Below are 13,594 nucleotides of genomic sequence, written 5' to 3' on the forward strand. Positions count from 1 at the left end.
AACAACAACAAGAATACTTAGGATATTGATCTTTATGTAGTCCATTTAATTGTGACAACTTTCAGTTTTGCTATATTCATACTTATACATTCCATGTTCTGATTATTAATAGATGTTAGCATCTTTTTCTTTTCATTTTGATTTTTGCCCCATAAGCAAATGAAGGTCTTGAAAGTTTTGTTCTATGAATGTCATTCATGTTGCCTCTACTTTGAGGAGGCAATTCTTCCCAAGTCATATTTTGTGTGTCTTCTAACCATGGGGTCTCATTTTCCAGTACTGTATCAAACAATGTTTAAATGCTGCTCATAAAATCCCCCAGAAGTGGACCTGCCTATTCCTTCTTCCCTAATCTGTTCTTAGGCTGGAAGCTCCACTGAAACCTAGCTACCACGCATGACGCTGCTGGTATTTGAAACATACATGGTATACCTTCTAGCACCATAGCAACATGGAATTGACCACAGTAAGATGAGTGTGAATAGAAATGTAATTGTTGTTGCAGTTAGGCGCTGCCAAATTGATTCCAACTCATAGTAACCCTGTGCACAACAGAACAAAACACTTGCCGGGTCCTGCATTAGCCTCACAATCATTGTTAAGCTTGAGGCCATTACTGCTGCCACCTTGCGAATCCATCTTGTTGGCCATCTTCCTCTTTTTCGCTGACCCTCCACACTGCCTAGCATGATGTCCTTTTGCAGGGACTGGTCCCTCCTGACAATATGTCCAAAGTATAAAAGACACGTCAACTCTTAGTGTAGCCTTTTTAAAAGGAAGAAAGTTTTAAGTGACACTGGGACCTGGAAACTAAACAAATTAAACCTGTCATCAAATTCCATTGACCACATACTTTCATCTCTAACTACTTTTAAAGGAGGCTGAACACTGATCCCAGGCAGGAATAGGACATCCCACAGTGAGTACAAATGATGTCCAATATTTATACATTTATTCATTTTTAAAGCAATGTTTATTGAATGAATTCCCACTATGTGCTTGGAATAGTTCTAGAAACTCCTGAATATATTCTAGTGGAGGAGACAAACTATGTATCAAATAAGCTTATAAAATAGTATAACTGTGTTAAGTGCTGCGAAGAACATCAGGACAGCAGGATTCAGATGTTATGTGGTATAGACAGTATGCTTGTGTCTTACTTAGATGCGATAATGAAGGAAGTGATGTTGGAGCAAAAATTTGTGTGAAAAAGTGGGTGTGACCCATGAGGGACAATATATGAGGTCAAGTCAAAATCATTGCTACTTGGGTTCCAGTTCAGACATGCATGGGTTTAAAAACGTGTTTCAACATGTCTCTGTAGATGGCTGCAGACAAGGTCTGTCACATATCTTAATTTTGTTAGGGTGCCTTCAAAGAGAAAGGTCCAATCAAAACAGCTTCTGCTGGGGTTCTGTCTGAAGGAAGAGTGGATAACTCAGAAGGTTATGATTACCTTTCTTTTGTTTTGAATTCAAAGAGGTAATCTTGGTAGAGTTTCTTGAAGGGGCATTGGGTGATCATGGGAGCTCATTTTGTTTTAAGAAAATTGAAAAATGAGCTGGTGAGAAAGAGGCCAGTGGTGCGGAATCATTTTTTCCTATCTTCACAATGTACTCATTCATCCTTTGAGGGTAGTAAGAGCTGTCTTAGGAGAATCTCATTGGGAAACCTTACCCCACCTACCCAACAACTGATTTTTGCCTCTTCAAACTTCTTTTTGTTCTCCAAACTCAAAAAACATTGGAAAGGAACATGATTTGAGTCCCTCGAGGATGCCAAAACTGTTGTTTTGACAAGGTGTCAATTGAAGAGTGCTGAATAATTCAGGAAAGGGTTAGAAAAATGGAAACACTGCCTTAAGATGTGTAGGGACTTAAATGACAGCTATGCCATGAAATAACACCTTCACATTTTGATATATTTGTTTAATAAATATTTCTATGATATTCTAGCAATACTTTTTGACTTATTTTCATACTTCAAGAAGAATAAAAAGCAGTGGGAAGGCCCTTGCTGAAAGGGAGGTGTAAATGCTGCAATCATTCAAATGATAACTTACATGGGTTGTTTCAGTAAACTATTGCCAACTATGAGCTTAAAATGATGCTGCCAACATAGCAATTTAGCGATATTCATTACCCACCAAGGAGTCCTTGTAGCATAGTGGATGACGAACAGGGCTGCTAACTGCAAGATCAGCAGTTTGAATCTCCCAGTTGCTCTGTGGGAGAAAGATGAAGCTTTCTGCTCCTGTAAAGATTTACAGCTTTGGAAACCCTATACAGGGTTGCTGTGATTCAGAAACAACTCGGTGACACACAATCACCACCACCACTGCCCACTGTAAGTTTAGATTATAATAAGAAACCACTCAGAACACACACAAAAATAAGGCAGGAGACAGAATACTCTTCCTGGAATAGACTATTACTATAAATGATTGAGGACTGATCTCCCTAGATGACCATTTTGTTTAAAGATGATCGCTTTGTTCTGCACAATGCTTTACAATGAGACACTGTTCATTTGCACCTGGGAAGAGGGCAATTTTTAGTGGTGGTGGTGGTTGTTGTTACATGCCATAAAGTGGGTTCTGACTCACAGCGACCCTATATAGGGTTTCTGAGGAGCGGCTGGTGAGCTTGAACCACTGAAGTTGCAGTCCAGTGCATTAAACTGCAGCTCCACAACAGGACTCCACTTTTTAGAGGTGGTGGTAGGCAATGCATAGAGATCTGAGTAGTTCCTTGTCGCTGCATGAGGAGCTGTGGACCTCTACTTGGAATGAATCCACCGAATCCTTTCTGGAATGTTGCTGTGTATAGTACCTTGCACATGCGTCAGGGTTGATGCTATAGTGCTAGTTTACCTCCACGAGAGGGCTGAACTTATGTTTCTGTGGATGCTTTATCTAAATCATGAAGTTTTCTGGGCTAAGGGGCCTAGAAATGCTATTTATTTCATAGCTTAACCACATCGAATTAGCCCCGCCCTTATCCCATTTCTAATGCTAAACGGTTGTATTAATCTTGCTGTGGCATTAAATCAGTTCGAAAACAAACCATTTGGTATGTACTTTTATTAAAGGGACAATGATATATTTCAGTCATGTTTTGTTTCTTAAAATAAAATCAATATTCAGGACTTACAAACAAAGGAGAAATTTTCCGGAAGTAAATGCACCTTTTTTTTTTTTTTTAGAAGAAATAATTTATTGTTTTAGAGCTCATACAATTTTCCATGAGATAATCTGAAGTGTTATTGATGAATTGCTATTTTACATCATTCTAGATATATTGGTAGAAATTTGGAGGTTAAGGTTTGGGATAGTCTAGATAAATATTTGATCAAGCTCACAGTATGCATTCCATAAACATGAAACTTCATATATGGACACCCATGCTCTCTATGGAGTCATGGTTTGGTGCTGTGAGATAAAGCATTGGACTGCAAGGTCAGTTTGAACCACAAGGCTGGAGGTTCAAGGTCAGCAGCCGCTCCTCGGAAACCCTATACAGGGTCAGTATGAGTCAGACCCGACTTGACAGCACTTACCACCACCACCACCACCATTCTCTCTATGGGCCAGGTATTGTGCTAAACACTTTACCTGCATTATCATAGTTCATGTCATAACAGCTGTATGAAGGAAAGGAATCCTGGTGGCACAATAATTTAGCACAGGGCTGACAACGTTCAGCAATTCCATGTGGGAGCCTAGAAAACGCTATGGGGCAGTCTACTATTACATAGGGTGCTATGAGTTCTAAAAAATCAATTAAAACTATAGAGCCAGGAATGGCAGGACTAATTCCAAACCCTCTTCTGTCTGAAGCCATGACCCATGCACTTAGTAACTCTTCCAAAGAATTGTTTTCAGGCAATGGTGATCAAACAAGATAATGCATTTGGAAGTCTAAGAAATCCGTAAGAGTTAACTAATCACTATTTCAGACCATTGGATCCAGAGAGTATTTTACAGGAACAGAAAACTGCGAACTTCTGTAGCTGTTAGTGCATATTAGCATATCTAAGTACTATTGTTATTGCTGTTGCTAAGTGCTGTCGAGTTGATTCCGACCCATAGTGACCCTGTATAGGGTTCTGGAGGAGCAGCTGGTGAGCTTGAATCACTGACCTTGCAGTTCAAACGGCTTTGCAGTCTGGTGCATTTACCCATAGCACCATACCAGGACTCCTAGGCCTGGAAAAATGAAAACTTGCAATTGTGTATATATGTATATGTTTTAAAACTCATTTCAATGGGCCAAAGCTTCAAAACAGTAAGAGTAATACATGTAAAAATATATATCTACCATAATTAGACTTTTTGGAAAACTTATAAATCAAAGCAATGAATAATGATCAACGAAGTTTCGACTGTTTCATAGAAATGTACTTTAACATATTCTAGAATATTGAATTTGAGACGTATAAGACTATTTTTTTATTCAGATTTATTTGAGAGACCCAAGTAATATATCAAACCTACTTACTCATGCTCCAAAAAAATGGTTTCAGTGTGGAATAGTCACATGGTGATGCAGATGGTGCTTGTGTTTGCCATGGAGAAAAGTCAGGGTCTCAGTCAAAATCTTAGAAACATTTTTGGATGTTTCAATTTAATACATCTATTGAAATCAGTAAGCACTGGACCACAAGGTTGGTTTGAACCACAAGGTCAACAGTTCAATCTCACAAGCTGCTTCTTGGAAATCCTACACAGGTCACTGTGAGTTGGCACCAACTCAATAGCACTGAACAACAACAACAACAACAACAACATTATGAAACATTCAATGATTTCAGAATGTTGCATGCACTAGAACATTTAAACCAATCATTTACAAATAAATTATTAGATGAGACTATATTTACAGAGATATTGATGATAAATTCTGAAAAGCATTAGTGGAGTCAAAGACATCATATTTGCTAAGTTTTTCATCAATGATGCCATTTTCAAAGTTTCCATCATTTTGGTTATTCTTAATAACAGACAGAAAACTAACCAGAAAAGATCTAACTTTAGTTAGAAAAAGAGACATGCTTAACTTTCCTATTTGCTTTCTAAAATCTGTATAACAGGAAACTAAGTACCAATAAGTTAGCACCATACTTGGCTGCACTTACTGACGTACTTAGAATTTACAGAGACTTCACTGCATGGCTAGTGATTATGCCGGTAGCTGGTAAAGTAGCTAGCTGATTAGCCCCGGCAGAAATGACATATCCTGAGCTGGATCTACTGCCATGCCTTGGTAATGGGGACATAAATTCTTTAAGATCAGAAACAATGTCAGCTGTATTTAAGATGACAGTAGCAACCACGATATCATGGACAATTGTGCAGAGGTGAGCAGGGATGAAAGCGAGATAATAGGATTTTAAAAATGTGACTTTATTGGTTCACTCCTCTATTTGCATTTTCCATCAGGACAGCCTCAGCCTGCATGTTCTACCTTGGATTTTTTTCTCCCTTCAATTATTCTAGGTGTCTGGGGGTGATTGAAAGGCAATAAATGTGTAGTCTTAGAAAGTCTGAATTGGTTGCAGAATTTTTGGTCTCTGAAAATTCATCTGTTGACAAGACAGTAACATTTTGTGCAGCTTGGGATACTGTAGTCATCATTTCTAGACAAAGAAAGCTACAGCAAAGGTTTTCATAGGTGTGCACCGATCAGTCTGAACACCTGGAACATGTCTGAATCTCAGGCTGGAGGAAACATGGAGTTGGCATCTATTCTGTGCATACTTGTCTAAGACGATAAGCCTTTTAGCTGATAAGGTTAGTGCGTGCTCTTAGGAATCTTAAAAGATGGGCCACCATCACAAGACCTTCTACATTAATCCTGGGCCTATCTCCAACCTACACTTCTAGTACAATTAAAGCTCACTGCATATAGTTACTTACCCTCCTGGGGAATGGAAGAACCAAAACCTTCTCATAATAATACCTCACATATTCTTAGCAATCTTTGATAAATCATTAGACGTGTCAGAAGACAAAATATATGCAAATATTATTCTAATTTTCAAAAGGAAAGACCTTAAAAAAATTGATTCTACAGGTAAAAATCCTGAAAGATGATTTAACAGGAAGAAAATGGTGAAACACCAGAGGCCAACATGAAGCCATGATGAATTAGTGATGGCTACAATAACTCTCTTTTTCATTGTCTGAAAGGAATCCTCAAGGGTGGCTCAGGGTAATGCTATCTATGGGTGTGGTGCATGCTGCTTTTAGTAAAGTACTAATGAACATCCACAAAATCTTTGCAGGCAAGATGGGCAAATGAAAGCTACATCACTGTATATTTGGGTTCATAACTGTTAACAATGTTCACATCTAAAATACATTGTTGTCAACTAGTAGGATGTCTTAGTAGTATAAGACTTTGTTAACATTTTTCATTAGTATTTCAGATCAAGCAATTCAATCATTTATTGAGTGTTAGTTATGTGTTAGTCATGTGATAGGTGTTAAGGGAGGAAAGCAGAATAAGAAGCACTAGTATAAAAAGGCAACCCAGTCTACTGGAAAGACCATGGCACTTGGAATTAGATCTGGATTCTTCTCTCAGTTTTGCAGTTTACTATTGATGTGACTTTAGACAAGTAGACAGACATTTTTGGTGTCCATTTTATTTATATTCAAAGTTAGGAAAATAGAGATATTGCCAAGTTCACGTGAAATTATATGAAAGCATGCTATAAATGGAGGCTGGATGCTTTGCTAAGTCTGTATTAATCTCATTTGACCTCAGGAAAATTCTTTGATCTATGTATACTATTGGTGGCTTCATTTTATAGGTGAGGAAACTAAAGCCCAGAGAATGTAAGTATAATCTTTTAAAAATGCTGTTTAGCATGGAGGAGAAGAGACAGTTTTGCTTTGAGGAATTATGAAAGATGAAAACAGATGTGATGTTTGAGTGGTTCCATGTCCTGGTGGTGCTGTAAGATAAGTGCTGACTTACTGCAAGGTCAGTGGTTCAAACACACCAGCCACTCCTTGGAAACCTTAGACAGGATTGCTATGAGTTGTAACTAAATGGCACTTAACAACAGCAACTAACAAAATGTTGTTTGATATAGTGTTTTCACGATAAAAGTGGGGTAGGGGAGAGCATTTTAGGAAAATAAAACAGCTTGTTCAAAAGAACCCATAATTCCTGAAAGATGACAGGTCTGATTGGTAGAAAGTCAGTAGTATGACTTACAGAAAAGAATGCTGGAGATGGTAATAGAAAAGGCAGGCTGGGACTAGATGCTTATGTTGCCACTATGAACCCCTAAAGCTTTAGGAACAGAGAAATAAATGATTACAGGGGCTTTGTATTACACATAAAGATATCCTGGGGAGCAGAGTGCAGGACAGAATGGAGGAAAAAAAAAATCTCTTGGTAAGGAATTTGGGAATCTCTCACACTAGGTCAAGGAAAAGGCATTAAACTTGAAGAATGTAAGCATAGAAAAGGAAGCAGATTCAACAAATTTTGGCAAGCCATTTAAATGGCAGGTGAGTGAGAGGGAGGAGTTGATATCTTTGTATTGTGGACTTTCTTTCACTGGAGCATTAAACCAATTCATAAGAATTGGTTTATTTAAAAAAAATTAAACCAAGAGCAGCTAAAATTGCAAATGATTGAAACAGTAAGTAGCAATTCCCTTCCAGTTTGCTATCATCTTGAGACTTGTTAATATACACATTCAATCAAGAACAAGTTTGCATATGAAGAGTCTTCAACTTTAAAAATTACCTAGCTGTAATTTTGATGTTGGAGATCCTAGTGAATACAACCTATCTGCTCCCCTAACTGAATAGGAAAGAAGGACAGTACCATGTACCATTGAAAAGAACGCACTGAACTACAGGTATAGATAGTTTTCTTATATTAGGTATAATTTTCTAAAAACTATTCTCTGAGAAATACTTTCTCAAAAGATTCAAGCTTATCTGCATGAAAAGGATAAAAATGACAATCTCGATTTTGTGCTTCTGCAATCTAGGAATTGATGTACTTTCGCAATAGGACTTCAATATGTATTAACATCGGATGGATAAATGAGAGGGAGAAATGAAGAGGAAAGAAAGGGCTATGGTGATATTGATTTAATACGTATATTCTGAAAGATGCACAAGCTTGGTTTCTTAATAAGTGCTGAATATGTCATCATTTCTTAGAAATCATATTAAAAAGGGTTTTATAACCTGAAATCAATGGATAAACTTCAAAGATTAAAGAATCTCATGATGAAAAATTAATTTTACTTGAGAGAGGCTCTATAGATTTCACCAAATCCTCAGAGGGGTCTCTGACACCCGAAATATAACAAATCACAACAGATGCAAGCATGGGAAGTCAATTGTTACAAATGAACAAGAGACGTTTCTAATCTGAAGGACGCCTACGTTTGTGCTTGGAAAAGACCAAAGAATTTTCTTCAGCCAATTAGAAACCTCTAATTTAACGCTTTTGTTAGTACTTCATGCTTAGATATGAATATTCTTATAGCTGGGGTCTATCAGCAATCTTAATCACCAGTGAATCTACTTATTATGTTCTCTAAGTATTTATTTATTCTTTGTATCTTTATATAATAAGAAGGCTGTATAGGATTTCAGAAGTCATTTAGTTCAACACTTAGCTACAGGCAAATCCATACTCAAATCATCCCAGATGGAGGACTGTTTATTTTCAAGAGTTCCCACACCCTCCCTGAGTGACCTGTTGGTGTGCAACATAGCAGGAACGCCCACATTGGAAGATTTTTACCTCTGTGAAGAGTTTGGAGATAGTCTTAGCATTATATACAAGGATTTTCTCTTTTTGTCTGTGTTTCCAGCTAAGGCTGCTCCATGAAACCATTAGAGCAAGGACATCAGTGTGTGTGTAGAGATATGACAGAGGTGCTAGTGGGCATGTAAGAGTAGATTAGGAAACGGAAGTCCCAGACCAAAGGAAACTCTCCTCCAAAGGCAGGGCGCTAAGGAGGCGACCCAATTAGTCTTTACTTCTCTAATTTTCCTGATTACATATCTCCTGTTACCCCATGTGCTATACCTAGCAAGTTCCCCCAACCTCGACCTAATCAAGAAGACAGAATATTGATGCAATGTAATTTAAATGAAAACTGTGCTATGCTAAGATATGTGGTTAACAATAAACCCTAAACAACAGGGTAATCCCTGAGGCATACAAAGTGCCTGGTCCTGGTAGCATACTGCCATGGATTCTCAAGCAAATGAGGACAGCAACAACCAAATGACAGCAAACAGTTGGGAAGCTTCATTGGGGAGAGGGCAATCTGCCTGAGGACTGGGCAGCACAAACCAAGCAACAGCAAATTAGGTTCATTCTATACCTCAATTAGCAGACTCAGACTGGCACTTCTTTTGCTAGAATTCTTGGTTATGGGGTTCCTGAGAAGGTATATTAATCCCTGGAAAGGAAGGGCAAATCTCTGTGAACTCCTTGGGGCACTGGGATACACTGGTGCCTGTGGACCACTGGTGACTAGACCACCACAGGGAACGGTTTAATCAGGTTTTTATACTTCCATATGTTGAGGTCCAGATCACACGGAACCCTTATTTAGACTTGATCATTTAGCAAAAAAACAAAGTGGTTAAGAGGGTAGAGCCCAGAACCCAATGCCTGGATTCAATCCTGGTTCCTTAGTAGCTACTTTAGAGAGCTACATGATGTTGTCGTTAAAGTGCCGTCAAGTTGGTTCAGACACATAGCAGCCTTGCGTAAGGTTACTGAGGAGCAGCGGGTGGGTTTGAGCCACCGACCTTGTGTTTAGCAGTCCAGTGCTTATCCTACAGTGTCACACCAGGACTCTAAAGAGCTATGTGACCATGGACAAATCACTTAACGAATTTTCTTGCTTTGTTTCACCACCTGCAAAATGGGTTGATAATAATACAATGTTAAGAGTCTGCCACAGAGTCCATGTTCAGTGGGAGGTACTTTTGTTACAATCATTACCATCAGTGACAACAAAACTACTAAAGAAAAAGTGGCGGAAGAAGTCAGAAAGGCACATGTGCCAAGGTGATAGAAAAAATGGAGAGACTATATAGTGACCTGAGTAAGGCTTTACATCTTGGATCCTTAAGGAAAAATAAAGAAGCATACAATGGTAAGACATTAGGGGGGAAATTATCATCATTGCTTCTTTTTATTTGTGTGTATTGTGTGGTGGTGAGGTGATTGCCAGTTTTGTCTGAACGGTTTTTAAGCTGCTGCTAGATTGGCTTACTGAGAATGAACAGATAAATGTGGATGTTATTCAGCTGTGTCATGTCATGGGATGCTCATCAGCTCCGCTACTAACTTTCACACAAGGTTAATTACTGAGGGAAGTTCAGAGAGGAGGAGGAGGGGATTTGTTGAAGGATTCCTCTTATTGAAGCGATGGAGAGAGGGCTAAAGCTTCAGGTAGCAACTTTCACAATATCTTGAGAGAAAGACAACTGAGAGAGGAGTGGACAGAGGAGTGTGATCAATTGCAATTTTTTTGATTTAATATGGTGTTGTAGGATGAGCACTGCACGGCTAACCACAAGGTCAGTGGTACAAACTCAGCAGTCACTCCTTGGAAACCTTATACAGAGGATTATTATGAGTTGGAACTGACTCAATGGTACTTAACAGCAACAACAGGATTTGATAGAATGTGGAATAGGTTCTAAATCTCTTCCCATCCTAGATATTCTAGGTTGTTTTTCTTCTTTTCTTTCACCAGGATGGCTTCTAATATATCAAGGTATCATTGATCCTAAATCCTAGGTGTGTTAGAAAGATTCTTGTAGATATTTGCATGGTGGTCCCTCTCATACACCTGTCAGAGGTGACATGTCACCTTTCTAGGGAAGTCTTCCTGCCCCATCAGCCACACTCTTTCACGTTACTCTGTCTCACTGTCTGCAGAGCAGTGCAGCCTGGTAGTTAAGCACAGGCACCGTAGAGCCAGACTCCATGAGTTCAAACTCCAGCTTTGTCCCTTAATACATGATGATGGTGGTGGTGATTATGTGCCATGGAGTCGGTTCCGACTCATAGCGACCCTGTACAGGGTTTCCGAGGCTGTTTATGGGAGCATAAAGTCTCATCTTTCTCCCGTGGAACAGCTGGTAGTTTCAAACTGCTGAGCTTGAGGTTAGCAACCCAATTCATAACCGCTATGCTACCAGAGCTCCTTAATTAATCTCTCTAGGCCTTAGCTTTTTCATCTGTGAGATGGAAGTAACAATATGTTTTCTTGGCATTGTTGTAAAGATTACTGTATCACAGAAACTGTATCAAGTCCAACAGAGGCCAATGCTCAGAAATGCTAGCAGTTGCCATTACTAAGATGACCTTCCTTATTTATTTGTTGTTTGTCTGCCCTATTGTAGAATAAGCATCATGGAAACAGGAACTTTTATTGTATAATATTGGGCTTCCAAAAGCTAGAACAGGGCCTTGGCACATGGGTACTCAAGAAATATTCGCCAGATGAATGCAAGGGAGAATGTTCCATTAGTATTAAGGAAATTGGTGGTGGTGGTGGTGGTAGTAGTGTGCTGTGGCATCGGTTCTGACTCATAAAGCTCCTGCACAGGGTTTCTGAGGCTGTAGATCTTCACTGGAGCAGAAAGCCTCATCTTTCTTCCATGGAACAGCTGATAATTTTGAACTGCTGACCATGAGGTTAGCAGACCAACTTGTAACCACTACGCTATTAGCTTGTCTAAGTTTAGGTCATATAGGGATAGGAGCTGCACTGAGATGCCCATATGACAAAAGCAAGCGAGCAAACGAGCCAACCCAAGTCAAGTTGACTCTTGCCTAGGTTGAAGTTACGAACTCTTCCTCCATAATTTTTTCTACCTTTACATCCCCCATTCCAAAATGTTATGGAGTTTTGCTATCTGTGGTTTGCAGTAAGATACCAAATGTTTTGTTTTTAAAAGTTTTAAATTATCTAATGATACTGAATTACATAAAATACTGCTTTTTGAATTACAGCTTACCTTTTCCACTCTCCTTTCCTCCTGAAACATGCCTCTTAATAAACAGTGAAAATCAGGAAGGTGAAGAACAAATGCTGAGAGACATTCCAAACTTATCCATTTGTACAAACTGGTAACACAATTGATAACCATTGTACACAACTGTACACCGTTAAACATATAATACAGTGTTCAGCGGGGGCAGGAAATACAAAATGGTCCTAGGGACAGAACCTGTTTTGTTTCCTCACACACACTCCTTTGTAACAAGACTCAATAGGGGAAAGCTACTGCAGGGGCAGCTGCCCCATTGCCTCTTCTGTTGATGTTCCTGTTAAAGGTTAAGGATGCTCCACGTGTGCGTTTCAGACTGCAGGACAGCTCAGTAAAGGTCGTGCTAGGAAGGGAAGGGCCTGCTTCCCACCTCCTTTCTTCCTTTTCTGAAGAATTAATGTCAAAGAAAGTGCCTGACTCTGTCTTTTCTACAGCCGCTAGTCTTCTGATGACTTTAATAAGGCTTCTGAGACCAGGTGATAATAATTGTCCAGTTCTTAACAACACTCTGGTCACTCTCTAGAACCACACTGTCAGAAGTTCTGAACTCTAAAATTGGGGAAGCTCTTGTTCCCACTTCTATGGAACATTCTAGTCTGTTCTCCCTCCCACATGTAATAAATATTGTTTGAGCCATTGGTATGTGTGTTGTAAATTGATAAGATTCAGGTTGCCAAAGGCAGTTCATAAATTTCATAGGTCTTAATTTATGTTGCTATAGTAACTGAAATGTTGGAATTTCTTGAGATTAGAATGCCTTTATATCCTTAACCTTAAATGATAAAAATGCAGATTACGACTTCAGACTTAGTCTTTGCTGTTTATCTTTCAGCTGTATGTTGACTATTGTGTATATATACTAAGATAGAACTGAATGATTACTGGTTATATTTTCAGAATTTAGGTTTCTGACATGTAACCTAATAATTACTATCACAGTGTTTGAATTTCAGTGGTGAAGATGTTGAAGTGGGCAGTCTTTTCCTAAAGAGACAGGGGGAAGGTGAAAGTAGGGAGAAGTAGAACTCTTATAAGTAATAACCACCTTTGGTATTGATATGAATTTGGCCCACCTGCTTCATCAAAGTGATTTCCAGCATACACTGAAGCACTTGGATTAAGAAGTATTTTAAGAAAAGCCACTATACTGAATATTTAGTGAGTTGCATTGTCTGATATGAGATGGAGAGGTGTAATAATAAAGTCCTTACATTGAGGCAGGAAGACAAATAATTAAGAACCCTCTGGACTGTTCAGGATCATGTGTGTTAATTATCTGGACTCAAAGCAGCTGGAAAATTCAATGGCAAATTACCCAGGACTGAACCAAGATAGAAATGTGTTTCTTCCCAGAGCACCGCTTACCTTATATCCTGATGATTTGATATGCACGCCACGTTTGGTCAGAGTTGATTTCATTCGGATGAAAAAGGAACGCTCAAGGGTGTTGTCAGTGGTTAGCAGACTGGGGCTTGTTGACTCCACTGGGGAATACAAAAATACATACAGTGTGGTTAGATCTCTACATTG

The 13,594-nt window shown here is 39.0% G+C and overlaps 1 protein-coding gene across 1 annotated transcript in view; it reads right to left on the reverse strand.

Annotated features, from left to right (window-relative positions):
• The window catches only part of NPAS3 (neuronal PAS domain protein 3), a 1,134,041-nt gene that overhangs the window by 87,224 nt on the left and 1,033,223 nt on the right, over nt 1-13,594 (reverse strand). The window contains exon 8 of the mRNA XM_006835502.1: nt 13,430-13,548. Within this exon, the coding sequence (XP_006835565.1) occupies nt 13,430-13,548 (119 nt within the window). The remainder of the gene's footprint in view (nt 1-13,429; nt 13,549-13,594) is intronic.

This window comes from Chrysochloris asiatica, unplaced genomic scaffold, assembly GCF_000296735.1.
Source record: "Chrysochloris asiatica unplaced genomic scaffold, ChrAsi1.0 scaffold00017, whole genome shotgun sequence".
Classification (NCBI taxonomy): domain Eukaryota; kingdom Metazoa; phylum Chordata; class Mammalia; order Afrosoricida; family Chrysochloridae; genus Chrysochloris; species Chrysochloris asiatica.